This window comes from Lutra lutra, chromosome 10 (genome assembly GCF_902655055.1).
Source record: "Lutra lutra chromosome 10, mLutLut1.2, whole genome shotgun sequence".
NCBI lineage: Eukaryota > Metazoa > Chordata > Mammalia > Carnivora > Mustelidae > Lutra > Lutra lutra.
Window position 1 is genome coordinate 60,662,078 of NC_062287.1, and position 23,077 is coordinate 60,685,154.

The 23,077-nt window shown below is 39.3% G+C and overlaps 1 protein-coding gene and 1 pseudogene across 8 annotated transcripts in view; both read left to right on the forward strand.

Annotated features, from left to right (window-relative positions):
- TRIM34 (tripartite motif containing 34) overlaps positions 1 to 22,953 on the forward strand; it is a 25,792-nt gene extending 2,839 nt beyond the window's left edge. For 3 of the 8 annotated variants that reach the window (XM_047690211.1, XM_047690216.1, XM_047690215.1), the window contains exons 2-8: positions 9,841 to 10,329; positions 11,361 to 11,456; positions 12,100 to 12,330; positions 18,301 to 18,323; positions 19,553 to 19,653; positions 19,959 to 19,985; positions 20,349 to 22,953. In XM_047690211.1, the coding sequence (XP_047546167.1) occupies positions 9,910 to 10,329; positions 11,361 to 11,456; positions 12,100 to 12,330; positions 18,301 to 18,323; positions 19,553 to 19,653; positions 19,959 to 19,985; positions 20,349 to 20,914 (1,464 nt within the window). In that variant the 5' untranslated portion in view covers positions 9,841 to 9,909 and the 3' untranslated portion in view covers positions 20,915 to 22,953. Of the gene's footprint in view, positions 1 to 9,750; positions 10,330 to 11,360; positions 11,457 to 12,099; positions 12,331 to 18,300; positions 18,324 to 19,436; positions 19,515 to 19,552; positions 19,654 to 19,958; positions 19,986 to 20,348 lie in introns of all 8 variants that reach the window. The other 5 variants (XM_047690212.1, XM_047690213.1, XM_047690219.1 and 2 more) reach the window with 4 other exon arrangements.
- The window catches only part of LOC125078132 (olfactory receptor 52B4-like), a 123,722-nt pseudogene that overhangs the window by 30,245 nt on the left and 70,400 nt on the right, over positions 1 to 23,077 (forward strand).

Below are 23,077 nucleotides of genomic sequence, written 5' to 3' on the forward strand. Positions count from 1 at the left end.
TAAACCCCTGCTCTTGCCAGTCAATAAAGCCTAATCTGACCATAGTTGCTGCAGCCAGGAGCTGACAGCATGTGGCTTTTGGACAATTTTCAGTACCTGTATCATTGGCTAGATCACATTGACCAGCCCACTTTCAGCTTTATTTTTCACCAGGTTCACTTCATGGATGATGGGAGCAGTGAGCATATTTCTAGACCTACATTTCTCTCCATACAGCATTCATCATGCCCTCTTTTCTCTTTTTAGAGCAAAGGGAAGGTTATAGTTTATTACAAACGTCAGTTCTTTCTTTCATTATCAGACCTTTTCAACTGTGTTATTTTCCTAAGGTTTCATAACAAATTATGGATTAGAACCACAGGAGTTTATTCTCCCACAGTTTGGGAGGCCAGAAGTCCAAAGTCAGGTGTTGGCAGAATTAGTTTCTTCTGTATGGAGAGAGAATCTGTTCCACATTTCTCTCCTGGCTTCTCATGGTTCCTAGCAATCCTTGGCATTCCTTGCCTTCTTGCTTCACTGCTGTGGTTTGTGTTGTCATTCCCACATAGCTTTCTTCCCTGTATGTGGTGTGTCCTCTCCTCTTCTTTAAGGACTCTGGTCATTGGATGTGGAGCCCACCTGTTCCAGCATTGCATCATCTTAACTTTATTATGTCTGCAAAGATCTTATTTCCAAACAAGGTCACATTCACACAGGTAATGTCAATGTGGGGAATAGAGTTCAATCATTAAAGAGTTTTGAGGTGGATCATGATTTAATTGAAAACATTTAATATTTTTACATTTAAAAAAAGTATCGTGACTGGGGCACCTGGGTGGCTCAGTGGTTTAAGCCTCTGCCTTCTGCTCAGGTCATGGTCTCAGGGTCCTGGAATCAAGCCCCACACTGGGCTCTCTGCTCAGCAGGGAGCCTGCTTCCCTTCCTCTCTCTCTTTGCCTGCCTCTCTGCCTATTTGTGATCTCTGTCTGTCAAATAAATAAATAAAATCTTTAAAAAAAAAAGTATCGTGACTAATATCTACTGAAAGCTTCCTTTTTAAAAATTTTTTTTTTAGATTTTATTTTCTATAAACATATAATATATTTTTATCCCCAGGGGTACAGGTCTGTGAATCGCCAGCTTTACACACTTCACAGCACTCACCATAGCACATACCCTCCCCAATGTCCATAACCGCACCCCCTTCTCCCAACCCCCCTCCCCCCAGCAACCCTCAGTTTGTTTTGTGAGATTAAGAGTCACTTATGGTTTGTCTCCCTCCCAATCCCATCTTGTTTCATTTACTCTTCTCCTACCCCCTTAACCCCCCATGTTGCATCTCCTCTCCCTCATATCAGGGAGATTATATGATAGCTGTCTTTCTCCAATTGACTTATTTTGCTAAGCATGATACCCTCTAGTTCCATCCACGTCGTCGCAAATGGCAAGATTTCATTTCTTTTGATGGCTGCATAGTATTCCATTGTGTATATATACCACATCTTCTTTATCCATTCATCTGCTGATGTACATCTAGGTTCTTTCCCTAGTTTGGCTATTGTAGACATTGCTGCTATAAACATTCGGGTGCATGTGCTCCTTCGGATCACTACATTTGTATCTTTAGGGTAAATACCCAGCAGTGCAATTGCTGGGTCATAGGGTAGTTCTATTTTCAACATTTTGAGGAAGCTCCATGCTGTTTTCCAGAGTGGTTGCACCAGCTTGCATTCCCAACAGTGTAGGAGGGTTCCCCTTTCTCCGCATCCTCGCCAGCATCTGGTGTTTCCTGACTTGTTAATTTTTAGCCATTCTGACTGGTGTGAGGTGCTATCTCATTGTGGTTTTGATTTCTATTTCCCTGATGCTGAGTGATATGGAGCACTTTTTCATGTGTCTGTTGGCCATCTGGATGTCTTCTTTGCAGAAATGTCTGTTCATGTCCTCTGCCCATTTCTTGATTGGATTATTTGTTCTTTGGGTGTTGAGTTTGCTAAGTTCTTTATAGATTTTGGACACTAGCCCTTTATCTGATATGTCATTTGCAAATATCTTCTCCCATTCTGTCAGTTGTCTTTTGGTTTTGTTAACTGTTTCCTTTGCTGTGCAAAAGCTTTTGATCTTGATAAAATCCCAATAGTTCATTTTTGCCCTTGCTTCCCTTGCCTTTGGCCATGTTCCTAGGAAGATGCTGCTGCGGCTGAGGTCGAAGAGGTTGCTGCCTGTGTTCTCCTCAAGGATTTTGATGGATTCCTTTCTCACATTGAGGTCCTTCATCCATTTTGAGTCTATTTTTGTGTGTGGTGTAAGGAAATGATCCAATTTCATTTTTCTGCATGTGGCTGTCCAATTTTCCCAACACCATTTATTGAAGAGGCTGTCTTTTTTCCATTGGACATTCTTTCCTGCTTTGTCGAAGATGAGTTGACCATAGAGTTGAGGGTCTATTTCTGGGCTCTCTATTCTGTTCCATTGATCTATGTGTCTGTTTTTGTGCCAGTACCATGCTGTCTTGATGATGACAGTTTTGTAATAGAGCTTGAAGTCCGGAATTGTGATGCCACCAACTTTGGCTTTCTTTTTCAATATTCCTTTGGCTATTCGAGGTCTTTTCTGGTTCCATATAAATTTTAGGATTATTTGTTCCATTTCTTTGAAAAAAATGGATGGTACTTTGAAAGGAATTGCATTAAATGTGTAGATTGCTTTAGGTAGCATAGACATTTTCACAATATTTATTCTTCCAATCCAGGAGCATGGAATATTTTTCCATTTCTTTGTGTCTTCCTCAATTTCTTTCATGAGTACTTTATAGTTTTCTGAGTATAGATTCTTAGTCTCTTTGGTTAGGTTTATTCCTAGGTATCTTATAGTTTTGGGTGCAATTGTAAATGGGATGGACTCCTTAATTTCTCTTTCTTCTGTCTTGTTGTTGGTGTAGAGAAATGCAACTGATTTCTGTGCATTGATTTTATATCCTGACACTTTACTGAATTCCTGTACAAGTTCTAGCAGTTTTGGAGTGGAGTCTTTTGGGTTTTCCACATAGAGTATCATATCATCTGCAAAGAGTGATAGTTTGACTTCTTCTTTGCCGATTTGGATGCCTTTAATTTCCTTTTGTTGTCTGATTGCTGAGGCTAGGACTTCTAGTACTATGTTGAATAGCAGTGGTGATAACGGACATCCCTGCCGTGTTCCTGACCTTAGCGGAAAAGCTTTCAGTTTTTCTCCATTGAGAATGATATTTGCGATGGGTTTTTCATAGATGGCTTTGATAATATTGAGGTATGTGCCCTCTATCCCTACACTTTGAAGAGTTTTGATCAGGAATGGATGCTGTACTTTGTCAAATGCTTTTTCAGCATCTATGGAGAGTATCATATGGTTCTTGTTCTTTCTTTTATTAATGTGTTGTATCACATTGATTGATTTGCGGATGTTGAACCAGCCTTGCAGCCCTGGAATAAATCCCACTTGGTCGTGGTGAATAATCCTTTTAATGTACTGTTGAATCCTATTGGCTAGTATTTTGGCGAGAATTTTTGCATCTGTGTTCATCAAGGATATTGGTCTGTAGTTCTCTTTTTTGATGGGATCCTTGTCTGGTTTTGGGATCAAGGTGATGCTGGCCTCATAAAATGAGTTTGGAAGTTTTCCTTCTATTGCTATTTTTTGGAACAGTTTCAGGAGACTAGGAATTAGTTCTTCTTTAAATGTTTGGTAGAATTCCCCCGGGAAGCCGTCTGGCCCTGGGCTTTTGTTTGGAGATTTTTGATGACTGTTTCAATCTCCTTACTGGTTATGGGTCTGTTCAGGCTTTCTATTTCTTCCTGGTTCAGTTGTGGTAGTTTATATGTCTCTAGGAATGCATCCATTCCTTCCAGATTGTCCAATTTGTTGGCGTAGAGTTGCTCATAGTATGTTCTTATGATTGTATTTCTTTGGTATTAGTTGTGATCTCTCCTCTTTCATTCATGATTTTATTGATTTGGGTCCTTTCTCTTTTCTTTTTGGTAAGTCTGGCCAGGGGTTTATCAATCTTATTAATTCTTTCAAAGAACCAGCTCCTAGTTTCGTTGATTTGTTCTATTGTTTTTTTGGTTTCTATTTCATTGATTTCTGCTCTGATCTTTATGATTTCTCTTCTCCTGCTGGGTTTAGGGTTTCTTTCCTGTTCTTTCTCCATCTCCTTTAAGTGTAGGGTTAGGTTGTGTACCTGAGACCTCTCTTGTTTCTTGAGAAAGGCTTGTACCGCTATATATATTTCCTCTCAGGACTGCCTTTGTTGTGTCCCACAGATTTTGAACCGTTGTGTTTTCATTATCATTTGTTTCCATGATTTTTTTCAATTCTTCTTTAATTTCCTGGTTGACCCATTCATTCTTTAGAAGGATGCTGTTTAGTCTCCATGTATTTGGGTTCTTTCCAAATTTCCTCTTGTGATTGAGTTCTAGCTTCAGAGCATTGTGGTCTGAACATATGCAGGGAATGATCCCAATCTTTTGATACTGGTTTAGACCCGATTTAGGACCCAGGATGTGATCTATTCTGGAGAATGTTCCATGTGCACTAGAGAAGAGTGTGTATTCTGTTGCTTTGGGATGAAATGTTCTTAATATATCTGTGATGTCCATCTGGTCCAGTGTGTCATTTAAGGCCTTGATTTCCTTGTTGATCTTTTGCTTGGATGATCTGTCCGTTTCAGTGAGGGGGGTGTTAAAGTCCCCTACTATTATTGTATTATTGTTGATGTGTTTCTTTGATTTTGTTATTAATTGGTTTATATAGTTGGCTGCTCCCACGTTAGGGGCATAGATATTTAAAATTGTTAGATCTTCTTGTTGGACAGATCCTTTGAGTATGATATAGTGTCCTTCCTCATCTCTTATTATAGTCTTTGGCTTAAAATCTAATTGATCTGATATAAGGATTGCCACTCCTGCTTTCTTCTGATGTCCATTAGCATGGTAAATTCTTTTCCACCCCCTCACTTTAAACCTGGAGGTGTCTTCGGGTTTAAGATGAGTTTCTTGTAGGCAACATATAGATGGGTTTTGTTTTTTATCCATTCTGATACCCTGTGTCTTTTGATTGGGGCATTTAGCCCATTAACATTCAGGGTAAGTATTGAGAGATATGAATTTAGTGCCATTGTATTGCCTGTAAGGTGACTGTTATTGTATATTGTCTCTGTTCCTTTCTTTTTTTTTTTTTTTTTTTTTTTTTTTTTTTTTTTTTAAGATTTTATTTATTTGTCATAGAGAGAGAAGCGAGAGTGAGCACAGGCAGACAGAGTGGCAGGCAGAGGCAGAGGGAGAAGCAGGCTCCCTGCCAAGCAAGGAGCCCGATGTGGGACTCGATCCCAGGACGCTGGGATCATGACCTGAGCCGAAGGCAGCTGCTTAACCAACTGAGCCACCCAGGCGTCCCTGTTCCTTTCTGATCTACTACTTTTAGGGTCTCTCTTTGCTTAGAGGACCCCTTTCAATATTTCCTGTAGAGCTGGTTTGGTGTTTGCAAATTCTTTCAGTTTTTGTTTGTCCTGGAAGCTTTTAATCTCTTCTTCTATTTTCAATGAGAGCCTAGCTGGATATAGTATTCTTGGCTGCATGTTTTTCTCATTTAGTGCTCTGAATATATCATGCCAGCTCCTTCTGGCCTGCCAGTTCTATGTGGATAAGTCTGCTGCCAATCTAATATTTTTACAGTTGTATGTTACAGACTTCTTTTCCCGGGCTGCTTTCAGGATTTTCTCTTTGTCACTAAGACTTGTAAATTTTACTATTAGGTAATGGGGTGTGGACCTATTCTTATTGATTTTGAAGGGGGTTCTCTGAACCTCCTGGATTTTGATGCTTGTTCCCTTTGCCATATTGGGGAAATTCTCTCCAATAATTCTCTCCAATATACCTTCTGCTCCCCTCTCTCTTTCTTCTTCTGGAATCCCAATTATTCTAATGTTGTTTCGTCTTATGGTGTCACTTATCTCTCGAATTCTCTCCTCGTGGTCCAGTAGCTGTTTGTCCCTCTTTTGCTCAGCTTCTTTATTCTCTGTCATTTGGTCTTCTATATCGCTAATTCTTTCTTCTGCCTCATTTATCCTAGCAGTGAGAGCCTCCATTTTTGGTTGCACCTCATTAATAGCTTTTTGATTTCCACTTGGTTAGATTTTAGTTCTTTTATTTCTCCAGAAAGGGCTTTTATATCTCCCGAGGGGGTTTCTCTAATATCTTCCATGCCTTTTTCGAGCCCGGCTAGAACCTTGAGAATCGTCATTCTGAACTCTAGATCTGACATATTACCAATGTCTGTATTGATTAGGTCCCTCGCCTTTGGTACTGCCTCTTGTTCTTTTTTTTGTGGTGAATTTTTCCACCTTGTCATTTTGTCCAGATAAGAATATATGAAGGCGCAAGTAAAATACTAAAAGGGTGGCAACAACCCCAGGAAAATATGCTTTAATCAAATCAGAAGAGATCCCAAATCGTGAGGGGGGAGAAAGGGGATAAGAAGAGGTTCAGAACGAAAAAAAATAATAAAAGAAACAATTAAAAAAAGAAAACGAATAAAGAAAAATATAAAAAGGAAAAAAATATATATATTAGATAAACTAGTTAAAAAACGTTAAAAAAGAAAAGGGTAAAAGTTAAAAAAAATTTAGCAGAAGAAGCGGAAAAAAAATTGAAAAGAAAAAAAAAATTAAATTAACTGCAGGCTAAAGAATCATGTGGAGAAAGCCATGAGTTCCGTGCTTTGCTTTCTCCTCCTCTGGAATTCCGCTGCACTCCTTGGTAGGTGAACTTGGTCCTGGCTGGGTTTCTTGTTGGTCTTCTGGGGGAGGGGCCTGTTGTAGTGATTCTCAAGTGTCTTTGCTCCAGGCAGAGTTGCACCGCCCTTACCAGGGGCCGGGCTGAGTAATCTGCCCGGGTTTGCTTTCGGGAGCTTTTTTTCCCTGAGTGTTTTCCGTAGAGTTCTGGAGGACGGGAATGAAGATGGCAGCCTCCCAGTCTCCGGCCCGGAGTAGCCGAGAGTCCGGAGCCCCACTCCTCAGTGTGCCCTCAGAGAACAGCGCCCAATTACTGCTGTCACCCGGGCCTCCGGCCCACTCCGAGCTGACTGAGTCTGCGACCGGTTCAAGGTAACCCCGAGTTTAGAGCTTACTCCTCAGCTCTCTCTCTGTAGCCGGCTTCCCCGTTCTAATACCTGTAAGCTCTGTGACACTCAGACACCCCCGATCCTTCTGTGATCCTTTGTGCTCCATTGCTCCGCCACTTGCTGGGAGCCAGCCCCTCCCCCCATGGTCTATCTTCCCATTGCTTTGGATTCACTTCTCCGCCAGTCCTACCTTTCAGAAAGTGGTTGATTTTCTGTTTCTAGAATTGCTGTTCTTCTTCTCTTCAATTTCCCATTGGATTTGTAGGTGTTTGCAATCTTTAGATAAGCTATCTAGCTGATCTCCCACTACTTGAAGTAGTCTCAGCCTGCTACTTCTCCGCCATCTTGACTCCTCCTCCAATAAACTATAATTTTTTAATTTTTATTTTTATCTGCTTCACAATTCCTTGTCTATAATAAGTCTGGGTTCTGAGAATCAGCAGCGTCTCCATGCTGTCACTGTGATATGCCTTCTGACTGACCGCCAGCAATAGTTTTAGGTTTGGTTTGTCACTCCCACTCATGTGACTTAGCAAGGCAGAAACCAATCAGGTTCACACAGCTCAGCTGGAGCATACAGGATAGGAGACTCAGCGTGACAGCCTGGCTTCCTCATATGAGCTCTCAGTGTAGGTCCATATGGTGTAGGAGATACTTTATCCCCTTCATCAGGTCATTTATGAGAGAACAAGACCATATGGTATGTATGAAACTAGCATAGCTTAGGGTGAGTCTTGCACCAACGGACTGATTACCTTACAAAAGAGCCATGAGCATAGCTTCCAGGACCCTATAGGTAAATATTTCATTACAGGAGCCACAATGCACTTGTGGAAGTGGAGGTCTGTGCTTACTGAAAATAATAAAAATAATAAAAATGAGACAATGTGGTAGGAGAAGGCAATGTCAGTGTCCTTTTTATGGGAAGAAAGGACTTAAGCCTGATGATGACCCTCTGTTTCCGTATGTCCAGCCTAACTCCCAGTCCTGTCCCTTTTATCTTTTTTTTTAAAAAGAATTTATTTATTTATTTGACAGAGAGAAATCACAAGTAGATGGAGAGGCAGACAGAGAGAGAGGGAGGGAAGCAGGCTCCTGGCTGAGCAGAGAGCCTGATGCGGGACTCAATCCCAGGACCCTGAGATCATGACCTGAGCCAAAAGCAGTGGCTTAACCCACTGAGCCACCCATCTCTGTCAGCCTCATCTACTTCTCTCCATTCTCTACAACAACCTGTCCTACAAACTTCCGTCACTGATCCCTGCTCTTTGGAGAGAGACTGTGTCTTTTACATTGTTTAGAAAGTGTCACATTTTTTGGTCTCTGCTGGCACATTAATGCCAAAAGTCTAGCAGCTCTCTGCACACCAGCCATATGGACATTTTAAAACCTGTGGAAGATGTTATGCCTTCCATCAACAGAGCATTCATATATGTGACGACTTCTCTCTAAAATGTATTTTTCCTCTTCCTCATTCCATATGTTTTCCCACTACTTTTAGTTCAATCCTTACTTATTCAAGGAGGGTATCTTTGATATTCTCCTGTTTGGCAAATCATTAGTTCCCTTTAAACAGGGACCTCTGGGTGATAGTGTTTATCACACGTACTGGACCTCTGAAAAAGAATTCTGAGCACATTGTTTTCACCCTAATTCAACTTACTGAATGAAACAATCTTTATAAACTACTTCATTCAATTTACACATTTTAATAAAGTACTCTGTTTCTCAAGGACTTTTGTATAAAGAATAAATGGGTCAAAGTGATGTATAAATTGTAACTGGTTCTACAATTCTTAGTGGTAAAATTCTTTTCCTATTGTGGCCTTGACTGTTCTGTGAGTGTCTCTGGGAGTAAATATGAGGTAATCAAAGGGTTCTGTATGGGACAGATAATATGTGGAGGTAAGCTTTTCTTATGTGGAAACTATCTGTGGTACCAACATTTACCTACTGGAGAACAGATAATTAATGGAACAAAAAGATGGAATGCTGATAAAAAAGAGGTCTAATCAACTATGGAGAAATGAGGAGGTTCTTTTTTTTTTAAGATTCTATTTATTATTGGGCAGAGAGACAGTGAGAGGGAACACAAGCAGGGGGAATGGGAGAGGAAGATGCAGGCTTCCCACTGAGCAAGGAGCCAGACGCAGGGCATCTGCAGAAGGCAGCCGCTTACCAGCTGAGCCACCCAGCTGCCCCAAGGAGGTTATTTATATGTTCATCAAAGGTGGTGTTCCTGTGCCTTCCAACGTTAAGGATACAGCAGTGAATAAAAACAATGGGCCTGATCTATGTGTGGATTATATTTTAGGCATAGGGTATTTAAGAAAAAGATACCGTAGAGTGATAATAAGAAAGGATGGCAAATGTGTAGTAAATGATGTATTGGTAATTGTGCTATAAATAAAATAATCTTTAGGTCCTTCTGACGAAATGATACTTAAGGAGACCATTGGATGAAGTATAAGAGGAAGTCACGCACAGATCAAAGGATGGATCATTCCAGGTTTAAAGAAGAGCAAATGAGAAGCCTGGGGCATTAGCCATTTACCCTGGCCACTGAATTTTGTTTCTTCTTTTTTTCCCCCCCTCTTCTTTTTTTTCCTTCAGCATTTCGGTTTTGGCCAATCCTTAATATCTGCACAATTAGAATCCTTTTTATTCCTGTCATTCTTACACATTCCCTTTCAATCTGCCCAGCCATCCAGGAACGTTTAGGCAAGAAGAGCTCCAGGACTAATAACTGGAAGAAGCCAGGGGAAATATACTATGGCTTCAAAAATCCTGAACATACAAGATAAGGTGTCCTGTCCCATCTTCCTGGAGCTTTTGACAGAGTCCCTGACTCTAGACTGTGGACACAGCTCCTGTCAAGCCTGCATCACTGTGAATACCACGGAGGCAGAGATCAGCCCAGGAGAGGAAAGCAGCTGTCCTATGTGTGGTGTCAGATACTCACTTAGAAACTTATGTCCGAATCAGCCTCTGATCAAGATGATGGAGAGAATCAGAAAGTTCAAGTTGAACCCAGAGGAGAAGCTGAAGAGAGACCTCTGTGTGCGCCATGAAGAGAAACTCCTGCTCTTCTGTAAGGAGGATAGGAAGGTCATTTGCTGGGTTTGTGAGCGGTCTCAGGAGCACCGTGGTCACCACACATTCCTTGTGGAGGAAGTAGTCGAGGAATGTCAGGTAGGGACCAGGATGGAGGAGGAAAGAGAGGAGGGTGGTACTTGGTGGAAAATCTCACCTTTCCATCCATCTGTACATACCTTGGCACCACGGTACTGAATCCTGTAATCTCCTTCCATGTTTGTCTCTTACACTATGCTCAGCTTCCAATCCATGAAGGACATTTCTGCGTATTCTTTCCACTTACATAAAGGATGAGCTTTGGGGTGCCTGTATGGCTAGGTCAGTTTAACCTCCAACTCTTGGTTTCAGCTTGGCTTGTGATCTCAGGGTCATGAGATCTGGCCCCACATGGGGCTCCCTGCTCAGTGGGGAGTCTGCTTCACGTTTCTTTCTTCCTCTGTCCCTTCCCTCACCCCCATTCTCTCTAAATAAATAAATAAATTTTTAAAAAGGGGCGGGGGTGCCTGGGTGGCTCAGTGGGTTAGACTCTGCCTTTGGCTCAGGTCATGATCCCAGGGTCCTAGGATTGAACCCTGTGTCAGGCTCTCTGCTCGGCAGGGAGCCTGCTTCCCTTCCTTTCTCTCTGCCTGCCTCTCTGCCTACTTCTGATCTCTGGCTGTCAAATAAATAAATAAAATCTTAAAAAAAAAAAAAAAGGATGAGCCTGGAGTCTTGAGCCTACTCTTAGCCAAGGGTGAGAGATTTTCCTTTTTTTTCCACCTTTTGTTATGTGGGTAGAGAGCTTGGCTCTCATTTTTCCCGTCAGCAGGATGGTTGCTCTTCAACATTGTGGATTGGATTTGGAAAGAGTGTCACTAAGAGTATAGGATTTTTCTCATGACATCAGAGTCAGTCCTCTATGAAAAGAGAGAACTAGGCTACTCTTGGTGAGGGATGGTGACACCCAGGAACAAAGGATGTATCCTCCTTAGCTTTTCTTCTGTATCATAGATTCTAATCACAATTTCTGTAAACTAGTCTCTTCAGGGATCAGCCTGATTTCTTCCCCATTTATTCTTTGCTGAGAAAGCTCATAGAATGATAATGAGTCCTGATGTGAGTTATCTGATGTGACTTCTCTTTCACAGGAGAAGCTCCAGGCATCTCTGGAGAGGCTGAGGAAAGAGCAGCAGAAAGCTGAGAAGTTGGAAGCTGACATCAGAGAAGAGAGAATTTCCTGGAAGGTAGAAAGAGACTCTTTCTAAGGGGTTTACACAGGAATCTTGGCAGGATCTTCAGTCCAGATCACAAGGAAGCCCCTTCCTCTTTGCTGCCTGACACAGAACGCATCCAGAAGCCATTTGATTAGTTTTCCTCTTTGTCCTGTCCCTGTTATGCAGAGAACTAGAGAGTGGACGTGTTACAAGCACACACAAGTATTTGGAATTGGGAATAAAGATAGACTCTTGGTGAGGAAGGATGGACAATTCTGTCTTCCATTCCTCTTTTCCAGTGAGTCTCTGAACCTCCAGTGAAAGACAGTGGGCAAAGGACCAAGATTTTCCCCAAAGTTTAAACTTGGAAGTGTGGTAATGCAGGGAGGCGTGAGTGTCCAGTACAGCCACCTGCAACCTAAACCTCACTTAGGTTTTATGTTTCATCCCAGGGTTGGCCTAGATAAGGTAGTCCGAGGCCTGTTTTGATGGGTGCTAAAGGGAAAATAGGAAAAATGTCCAGCTTTCCCCCAAATTCCGCCCCCCATGCCTCCATTTCCCTCTTGGTTGGAACTCAGAGAAAAAATACTTCTTTTCCTGGTTCCTAACCTCTTATACAGCAGGTTTTCAGGCAGATAGACTCTTTACCTCTTTTGTTTATCCAACCTTGCAGTACCAGATACAGACTGAGAGACAGAGGATATGGGCTGAATTCAATCAGCTTAGAAGCATTCTGGACAGTGAAGAGCAGAGAGAACTGCAAAAATTAGAAGAAGAGGAGAAGAGGATATTGGACAGCTTGGCTGAGGCTGAGGCTGAGCTGGCTCAGCAAAACCAGTTGGTGAAAGATCTCATCTCAGATCTAGAGCATCGCTGTAAATGGTCACCAGTGGACCTGCTGGAGGTAAGAGGAATGCCCCAATCTGGAGTTCTTGAAACACAGTCTAAGCTACCTTCTTTTCTGTGTCTTTGGGCTCTAATCTTCATGTTTTCACTGAGAGGTTCCTTTGGCTTTGTGGAGCCCTTCTTTGCCATCCATTCACGATATCATGGACCATTGAATATAAACAATCCAGGGGAGTGTCCTATTTTGTTATTTAATGAAGTAAGGGAATGCATTTGACCTTGGAGAAAAGATCCATGGTATCCAGTGATATTTGCTGGACCCCTGTTATCTGTGATCCAATGTTGGACAATTGTCAAGTTCTTTTCATTCATCTTAGCCACAGGCAAATACATGCATTTTCAGGTATAAGAAATGTATCCTTTAAAAAAAAATTTTTTTTTAAATCTGTATTTATTATTACAAACTTCTCTTGTTAGATTTTTTTTAAAACATGAAAAGATAGAACATTGAGTCTTTTCTTAGGAGGATGGGCAAATATATAGATAGGAGGCATTATACTTGAGAGGTGAGAGTCTGTGTGCAAGTGTGTATGTGAGTGTGTGTGCCAGAAAGTCCAGTGGTGTCAGGAAAGCATGCTAGTGCAAATCTATAGACACTTGAGGGAACAATTTAAATTAATACAGGTTTGTTTTTATTTATTTATTTATTTTTTAAGCCTTAATATTGTGATTATGATCCTGAGGCATGGTAGCGAATTCCAGACTTTTCACATTTTTTGCTTGATTCTCTATCTTCTCCCTTTTCTTTTCTGGATTTCCAAACACTTTTTTTTTTTTTTTTTAAATTCTTGATGTCAAGCAGAAAGTAGGATAATTGATTTCACATGTTGGCTTCTTTCCTTTGTCTCTGATGCTTGTATCTAAGTTTTTTCCTTTTCTCTTTTTTTTCAGTTCCCTTTACTCTTTTCCTTTTTTTTGATTTCAGATTACTTTGGGATAGAGGTCACAAAATCTTTTTTTTTTTTTTTTGTATCAAAATCACCTGGAGTACTATAAAAACCTTAGGTCCTAAGACACATTGTAGTAACATAGCTTTTGCATTTTTTTTTTTAAACCAGGATCTCTAAGTGGTTATAACACCAAACATATTTTAATAAAAACTACAATAGGTCTTTTCAACAAATTGGGCTACGAAAACAATATCCACATGCCAAAAAATGCTGGTAGACTCCTACTTGACACTGCATACAAAAATTAACTCAAAGGTAGATCAAAAATCTAAATGTAAGTTAAAAGTCAAAAATTCCAAGACTCTTAGGAGAAAGCATAGGTAATCAATCTTTGTGACTTAACATTAGGCAATAGCTTTACAGATAGGGCACCAAAAAACAGAAGCACCAAAAAGCAACAAAAATAAAATAAATTGGAGCTCATCAAAGTTAAAAACTGTTGTACTTCAAAGGAAACCATGTAAAAGTGAAAAGAACATCTCAGAGAATGGGAGAAAATATTTTCAAATTATATATCTGTTGAGCATCTGACTCTTGGTTTCAGCTCAGGTCATGATCTCAGTGTCCTGGGATCCAAGCACTACATCTAACTCTGTGCTCACAGCAGAGGTGGCTTGGCCTCCCTGCTCCTTCCCCACCACCTCCTCCTGGCTTGCCCATGCCTCTGCTCTTTCTCAAATAAATATAACTTTAAAAAATAAAAAAACACAACAGTAAAAAGTCAACCTAATTTAAAAATAGATAAAGGACTTGAAGGGTTCCTGGATGGCTCAGACTGTTAAGCATTCACTTGTGATTTTGGCTTAGGTCATGATCTCAGGGGTCAAAAGATTAAGCCCTGAGTCAGGCTCCACACTCAGGGTGGATTCTACTTGGGATTCCCTCTCTCTGCCCCTCTCCCCACTCACTTGCTCTCTCTGTCTCAAATAAATAAATAAATCTTTTTTAAAAAGGACTTGAATAGCTGTTTCGCCAGAGAAGATCTATAAATAGTAAATAAGCACCTGAAAAGATGATTGATATCATTAACCATCAGGGAAATGTAAAATCAAAACCACAGTGATAATGCTATCAGAAAAATGGACAATACCAAGAGTTGACAAAGATGTCAGGAATTAGAACTTTCGTGTATTGATAGTGAAGTTGTAAAATGGTGAAGCTGTTTTGGCAGTTCCTCAAAAAGTTGAAGATAGAGTTACCATATGGCCCAGCAATTCCATTCCTGGAAATGAAAACATGTCCACACTTAAACTTGTAAACAAAAGTTCATGGCAGCATTGTTCATAAAAACCCAAAAGTGGAAATAAGCCAATTGTCCATTAACTGAAGAATGAATCAAGATAATGTAAATATTACAAGCAATGTAATATTTTTTGGCTCTAAAAAGAAATTAGCACTAATAGATGCTACCACATGGAAATATAAGTGAAAGAGGGCAGACACAAAAAGCCCTTATTGTACAATTCCATTTATATGAAGTCTGTAATTGATAAATCCATAGACGCAGACATTAGATTAGTAAATTGCCAGGGACTGGAGAGGAGGCAATAGGAAATGATTGCTACTGAGAGTAAGGTTTCTTTTTTTTTTTGCAATAATAAAAATGTTCTGGAATTAAATAGTGGTGATGGTAAATGTACATTGTAAATATACTAAAACCTACTAAATTGTGCACTTTATAGTGCTAGGTCATTTTTTTTTGATATTTTTTATATATCTGAGTAAAAACAAAAACTTTGCAGGCTTATTCCTTGTCCCTGGTTTGTAGAACATCCACAAGCTCTTCACAACTCTTTCAACTGTCAACTTCACGAAGACTCTTGTGTTTATGTCACTTTTCCAAGCACCTGTTCCACTTAAGCCAGCTTAAGTTGGTAACTGGTTACTTGTAATAAAAACAGTGCTCAGTAGATAAATGTTATAAATTTTGTGGGATTAGCTTCCCCTATTTAGGTAACAGCTTCAAAGAATGACAAATGGGCTAAACCAAGGGACTTAGGACTTACTCTTTTACTGGATTAGGGCATGTGGGTGTTCCTTTCCAACTTGTTAAGATATATGCTATTGATAGTAGTGATGTCCCTTAACCTTCTCCCAAGAATTCTTTTTTTTTTTAAAGATTTTATTTATTTGACAGAGAGACATCACAAGTAGAGAGAGAGAGAGAGAGAGATGGAGAGAGAGGAGGAAGCAGGCTCCCTGCCCAGCAGAGAGCCTGATGTGGGACTCGATCCCAGGATCCTGAGATCATGACCTGAGCTGAAGGCAGAGGCTTAACCCACTGAGCCACCCAGGCAGCCCCTCCCAAGAGTTCTTAAACAGCTTTTCTTTTATCTGGATCTTCATTGTAGTGATTGGGTGGGTCATTTTATCATATGCTTTTTGTTTGCTAGAGGGGCTGTTGTTTGCATGAAGGCTACACTCAACACTGACTGAGAAGAAAGAGCTAACAGAGAAAAGCTATACATGAAAATGGATAAAAACTTAGATGAGATTTTAGGTTATTTACCTTAGGAAGGAGGCACTTCTTAATGTTTTTGTAACAGTTTTATTACATTGGGCCATTTTGGTTTTTCAGATTCTGTATCATGATACACGAGTGAATGACAATAGGCAGTTAAATGATGGAGTGAAGATGGCACCAATTATTTTTATCTGCTCAATGTCTATTCACTCTTTTCCTGGTAACAACACCTGGGATTTCTTTCTGACAAAACAGAGCATGTCTCTTTTTATCCATGTACTTGTTTGGGGCTGAGATAATCAGCATCATGGAAGATGGATAGGTTAAACTTACATAAATTAGTATTTCCACAAACTACACAGTTGGGTATTAGAAGGTGGGCGTATGACCCAATTTTGGTCAGTGGCTTGAGATATCAGAATTGTATTGTCAACTACATTGAAGAAAATTGTCCTTTTGCATGTGAATTATATCAGTGAAAATAATTTAAACCAGGAGATTTTCAAGTTGCTATCAATTAAAGCCTGAGAATAAAGGCAACAGACAGGGAAGAAAAGAGAATTATGAGACACAGAAAAGCCAGATATATGACAGCATTTAAGCTTCCGGATCCATCCATGACTGAAATAGTATTTCTCTGGCCACATGTTTTTTTTTAGAGGGGGTGGCAAGTGGCGGGGGGGGGGTAGTTTAAGGCAATGTTAGTTGGCTTCTTTTTCATGTACAACCAAACTGTACTAATACAGAGAAGCAAAACCATTCCTTTGTTTTGGTTGTAAATCCAGCTGGTTGCATTTAAGAGTAAGGCCAAATAATGTTGGTGTATATTGTTAAAAACAAATAAATCCACAGTGGTGATGATGTGGAAATGCAGACTAACCAAAAGTTAAGGATGTGGAAAGGACTGGCTTGGTAGGGTGTTTTAGTGTTTGGGACAGGGACTAAGTGAATATTGGTAACATACTTGACAAGTGGACGTAAGAGAGGACACAATATACTTGGTGAGTAGTAGGTTATATTTTAGATATTCTGAGCTTTTGTTACCTGTTTCTTTTCCATTGTGTATTGTATTAGCCTGTATACATGATTTGAGACAACAGACCATGATTAGATTATAAAAAGTTTGGGATCAACAGCAGCTGCATGTGAGCTGAAATTTCGGAAGTGGAAGAGATTACCTAAAGGCAGTGTATAGAGCAGAGCTTTGCTATATATAAACTATGTATTCTGCAAATAAATATAGTTTTACTTCCTTCCAATATAAATGCCTTTTATTTTCTTGCCTGTTGCCTTGACTAGAACCTCTTTAAATAGAACCACTTTAAATAGAAGTAGTAAGAGTAGACATTCTTGTCTTGTACCTAATCTCAGGGGGAAAAATTCAGTTTTTCATCATAAGGATGATGTTAGCCACGAGTTTTTCATAGGTGCCTTTTATCAGCCTGAGGAAGTTCTCCTCTGTTCCCCTCTATTTCTGTTATTCCTTTTTTTTTTTTTTAAACATGAAGGGATACTGAATTTTGTCAATTTTTCCCTTGTGTCTATTAAAATTGTCATGTGTTTTTTACCTTTATTCTATTAATACAATGAATTACATTAATTGCTTTTCTTATGTTAAACCAACCTTACAGTTCTGGGATAAGTCCCACTTGACTGTAATGTATATATATATTTTTCATATTGTGCTGGATTCAGTTTTTTAGTATTTTGTTGAAGTTTACATCTATATTTGCTGGTAGTTCACTTTTCTTGTGATGTCTTTGTCTTATTTTAGCATCAGAGTAGTACTGGCCTCATAGAATGAGTTGGGTACTATAACCTCCTTTTCTGTTTGTTTTTGTTTTTGTTTTTTGAAGTATTTGTAAAGCACTTCTGTTATTTCCTCCTTAAACCTTTAGCAGAATTCAGTAGTGAAGCCATCTGGGCCTGACTTCTTTCCAGGGAGTTCTTGATTTCCAGTCTAATCACGACATGTTTATAGGACTATTTAGAATTTCTATTACTTTTTGAACCAGTATTGGTAGTTTCTGTGTTTCTAGGAATTTGTCCATTTCATGTGGATTATCTAATTTGTTGGCATACAATTGTTCATAGGCTTTATATTCCTATTAATTTTTGTAAAAGTAGGCAGTAATATCTTCACTTTCATTCCTTATTATAAGATTTTTTTTTAATTTACTTTTGAGAGAGAGAAAAAGAGAGAGTTCACGAGCAGGGAGAGGGACAAAAGAAGACGACTCCCTGTTGAGCAATGAGCCTGAGGTGGCACTCAATCCCAGGACCCTGGGATCATGACCTGAGGCTCATGTCTGAGCCTAAGGCAGATATTTAACCAACTGAAGCACCCAAGTGCCCTCATTCTTGATTTTAATAATTTGTATTCTCTGTTTTTTTCATGGTATGTCTGCATAAAAACTTGTCAATTTTGTTGATATTTTCAAATAGTTCACTTTTGATTTTTCTGATATTCTCTACTCTTTTTTGTTCTTTCTTTCATTAATCTTGCTCTAATCTGTATATACTCTTTGACTCATGTTTTCTCTCTTCTTCCTAGGACATGAGTGGAATCATAAAATGGTACGTTTGGGTGACCAAGAGTGGTGCTTTTGTGTTATGAAGAAAGGTTTGTAGCCATAAGAGTGTTCTGACGATCAATCAGAATGAAAAATATTCCAAATCAGAGAAATTTGGTTGTAGTATTCTTTTAAATCACTGGTCATGGGCAATGATTTGAGTGTTCCCTATCTATGGAGAATAGATCAGAATCTGTGGTAGTAAATTCAGTGGTTGGGGTTCATGGAATTAGGGACAGTAAGGATAATAGGGACAAGGGATTTCAACTATCAGACTCTTGTGACTTCACTTTGCCCTTGTGCTCATTCCTGTATTCTATAGGTGCCTATCCTATCACATGGAAGGCTTCATCAGGCCCCAAAATAGGTTATAGGGTCAACTCCTTTATATTTACTTCATTCACATGGAAATATAAAAGACTAGGTCATTCTACAGGGTTCTGTTTAGATTTCTAAAAACAAAACCTGAGCCTCAGAGTTAGTGACATTGACCTTGGTGCCATAACTAATCTCTTTCTAGTCACGTGTTAGAAACCTACATGGGAAACTGTAGTTCTTGTGGCTTAAGTTGTTAACCCACCTGACAATTAAATTCCTTACAAATGCATGGAATTCTAACCATTTGTACTTCCGTGGCCATAATTTCTCCTTTGCCAAGTGTTTTTAACTTTTTTTAAGAACCCCTGAAATCTCGAATGTTATTTGCAGGTCTCACCAGTGGGATTCAGGTTTTGGACTAGAGCACAAGCTCACAGGCTCTCAAAAAGAGACTTACGGATCTCACATTATAGCTAGGATCTGCAGCCTCGGTACTAATCTATCTGCCTGGGAAGACACATATATGGCCGCCATGAAAGACCCACTGCAATTGACTTGCCCATATATTACATATCTTTTTTAGGGGTTGCAAAAGCTTTTTCTGCATGTTATTCTATCAAATTTTCTATTATGTCCATGAGGTATCAAGAAAAAGGTTAATAATTCCATTTTTTGAAGAAGAAACTGTTTCGCTGAGGTAAAGACCTTCCCAAGATTACACAGATAGTAAATGAGAAGATAGACATGAGCACATTTCTTCTGGCTTCAGCATCAGAACTCTCCCTTCTCCCCGGCTCAGGCTTCTCAGGGAGGAAGGTTCAAGTGCATCAGTGGCATGGAAGGAGAGAGAAAGGCAGTTGTATTGGAAGGATACAAGGTAAGAGATGTAGGGTCAACATTTTTTGTCATGCCTAGGAGTGAGATCTGGACACTGAAGAAGCCAAAAACTGTTTCCAAAAGACTGACGAGTGTATTCCATGCTCCAGATCTGAGCACAGTGCTGCGCATGTGTAGAGGTGAGGAGAGCCAGGACAGGAGGGTGGAAGTGAGATTCCTGTGGTGTCAACAACTAAACTGGGGAGCTGGTATAGTTTCAAAGAGAGGGTAGAAAGGAGGAGTATATTCAGAGAAGGAGGGATATTACTGAGAGAGATCTGGTTATATCTAAGGGGGAATGGCAAGGTGCCTAGTTCATCATCTCATTCACCAGTTCATAGCCTCACAGGGCTCCCCTTTGCTGGCCCTACTCCGGAGAAGAGATGGGTATTGGTGCTTAATCATTTGCTTCCAATCAACATCATTGAATCTCTTATCATTTCAGAGCTAACACATGTCCAGTGCTACTGGGGTAAGAATCCCTGTGTTTCTAATGTCTTTTCAGAAACTTGTGATTTCAGTGTGATGTCATGATCTTAGGTACATGCCTTTATATATAATATTATATATTCATATATCTATATATTTCATATATATATATGTATATATATTTCATATATATTTATATATATTTCATATATATTCACATATATATGTGTGTGTGTGTGTATATGTATATATGTATATGTATATGAAATACATTCCCCAGTGTTTCACCCCCTCCCCCATCAATACAAGCTCTACCTAGCCACTTCCCATGTTCCCTCTTCACAGTGTCACCAGATAAACCTGCTCCATATTTAATCACCTGATCTTAATTTTTTTTTTCTTGCAGTGGACATCACACTGAATCCAGTCAACTTAAATTTAAACCTTGTCCTTTCAGAAGATCAGAGACAAGTGATGTCTGTGCCAATTTGGCCTGTGGACTGTACTAATTTTGGTATCTTGGGATCCCAATATTTCTCCTCAGGGAAACACTATTGGGAAATAGATGTGTCCAAGAAGTGTGCCTGGATTCTGGGGGTATACTGTAGAACACGTTTCCATAATAAAAAGTCTGGTGTTAGACAAGGCACAAATCATCAAAGTGCTTACTCCAGATACAGACCTCAATGTGGCTACTGGGTTATTGGGTTACAGAATGAATTTGGGTATAAGGCCTTTGAGGAGTCTTCCACATCTCAACCCATGGTCTTGACTATTTCCATGGCTGTTCCTCCCCATCGTATTGGAGTTTTCCTAGACTATGATGCAGGCATCGTCTCATTTTTCAATGTCACAAACCATGGGTCACTCATCTACAAATTTTCTAAATGTTGCTTCTCTCAGTCTGCTTATCCATACTTCAATCCTTGGAACTGTCCAGGCCCCATCATCCTGTGCCCACCACATTCCTGAACCTTTTTAGCACCTCACCCACTTCTGTGTAGAGCCTCTTTTCCTGGGGCTAACCTACACCTAGCTTACCTGCACCCTTCTGAACACCTCTTCCTTCCTTTCTCTTTTTTATTACAGAATGGCTTTGTGCAATGCTTTTCTGCATGTATTGAAATGAACATGCAACTTTTCTCCATCTAATTCAACTACCTTTATAGTTTTGTTATCATTGTAGTTTAGTAGTTAGTTTGTTGTTTAAGCCTATTTTGTTAGTACCTTGATTTTTTTTCCCCACAGATGACTGAGGTTTTGTTCATCATTTTAATATAGGATAATTTCCCTTAATCTAACCTTTATGTTCACTTAGTCTTTCTTTTGTGATCCTGAATTTCTCTTAAGCCAGTCCTAGATAGCTTTTAGTTTTAGCATTTCAATTAACAAAACTATTTTTATTTGTTTTTTGACATTTCCTATTTGCTTATTATTATAAACATATTTTCTTTCATAGTATTTACCCTAGATATGATAGCTGCTCTCAAGTCTTGTCTTCTTGTTGTTAATCCTTATCATAAATATGACATCTGCATTATTTTGGAGTTGATCTCCATTGATTGATTGCCTTTGTTCTTGAGTATGGGCCACGTTAGTTTCTTTGTATGTTAAACAATTTTAACATATATCTAAAATTCCCCCAGGAGAATTGTGAATGAGATGTAAAGACTTTGGATTCTGTTTATTTTTCTGAAGAATATTTTTTTTCAAGCCTTTGGTTGAAATCAGATTCAAAATTCTCTCCTGCATTTTGCAGAAGCTGAAATCTCTGGTCAGTTCCTTTAGCTTAATTTAGGCTGCTTGGTATCTGTCTCAAACGTGTAGTTCAAAGAGTTGGTCAGTGTGTATGTACAACTTGAGATTTCCTCCTCTGAATCTCTCTTTTACAGACATTTTCCTACCATTTTTCAGCTGTTGTGATAGCCCCAAATCATTCTTCTTGCTCGTCAAGCTAATAAGTCTGTATGCTGCTGAGTTTTAACTGTCCCACTCATTACCAATTGAATTTTGCTTTCAAATAAAAAGCCATAAAGCCAGAAAACTCGTCCAGTAGTATTTCCTTCTTCCAATTGTCTATTACATCCTAGATTCTAAGTGTTTTGTCAGTCTCTTCATGCCTTCATGTTTTTGTTGTTTTGCTTCATTTTTACAATTATTCATGGTTATTCATATTATTCAATTATTATTCATATTATATTATTCAATTATTCATAGTGTTGATCTGTAGGTTATGGGTGCTGTTTAGTTCAAATAAATACCTCCATTTATGGAAACAACCTCAGTTTTGCTTGCTTTGGATATTTTAAGCTGTAAGTTCAGTTGCTGAATTCTAGTGTTTTTTTTTTTCCCTTTTTGTTACAGAAACTGACAGATTTTATTCAGTGATTATACCATTTTGGATTACCACAAATTCAGGAAGGGAACAATGATGGTATACAGTTGGGTGGTCAATGCAGAGATATTAAGAATAGATGTATTTTTCAGTATATTTGGCTGAAATTGAAGGGGATTGGAGAGCTCAGAGTCCAACTGATGAGGACAGCATAGTGGTATTGATTGTAGTGATCAGAAGGAAAGCACTCCTTAGCCAAAGACCTCTTCTCTGTCTGATACTTAACAACACAAAAATAACAACACAAAACTCACTGATATAGAGATCAGATTGGTGGTTGCTAAAGGCCAGGGTTTGGGGGTTGGCAAAATGGGTGAAGAGGATCAAGAAGTAAAGGCTTCCAGTTATAAAATAAGTCATGGGGATATAATGTATAGCATGGTGACTGTAGCAGATAGTATTGTGTTGCAAATTTTAAAGTTGCTACAAAAGTAAATCTTGAATGTTCTCATCACAGGAAAAAAATTTTTCTCATGACCTACTATGGTGATAACTTGATTTACTGTGGTGAACATTTCACTATGTATACAAGTGTTGAATCAGTATGTTGTATACCTAAACTAATGTATGTTAATTATACTTCAATTAAAAAAGTATCAAAGGGGAATTAATGTATGTTATTGATATGAGAAGAATAACTGAATTTTTTAAAAGGATTTTATTTATTTGATAGAGAAAGAGTGAGCACAGGCAGAGGGGGTGGGAGAGGGAGAAGCAGGCTCCCTGGGGAGCAGAGAGCC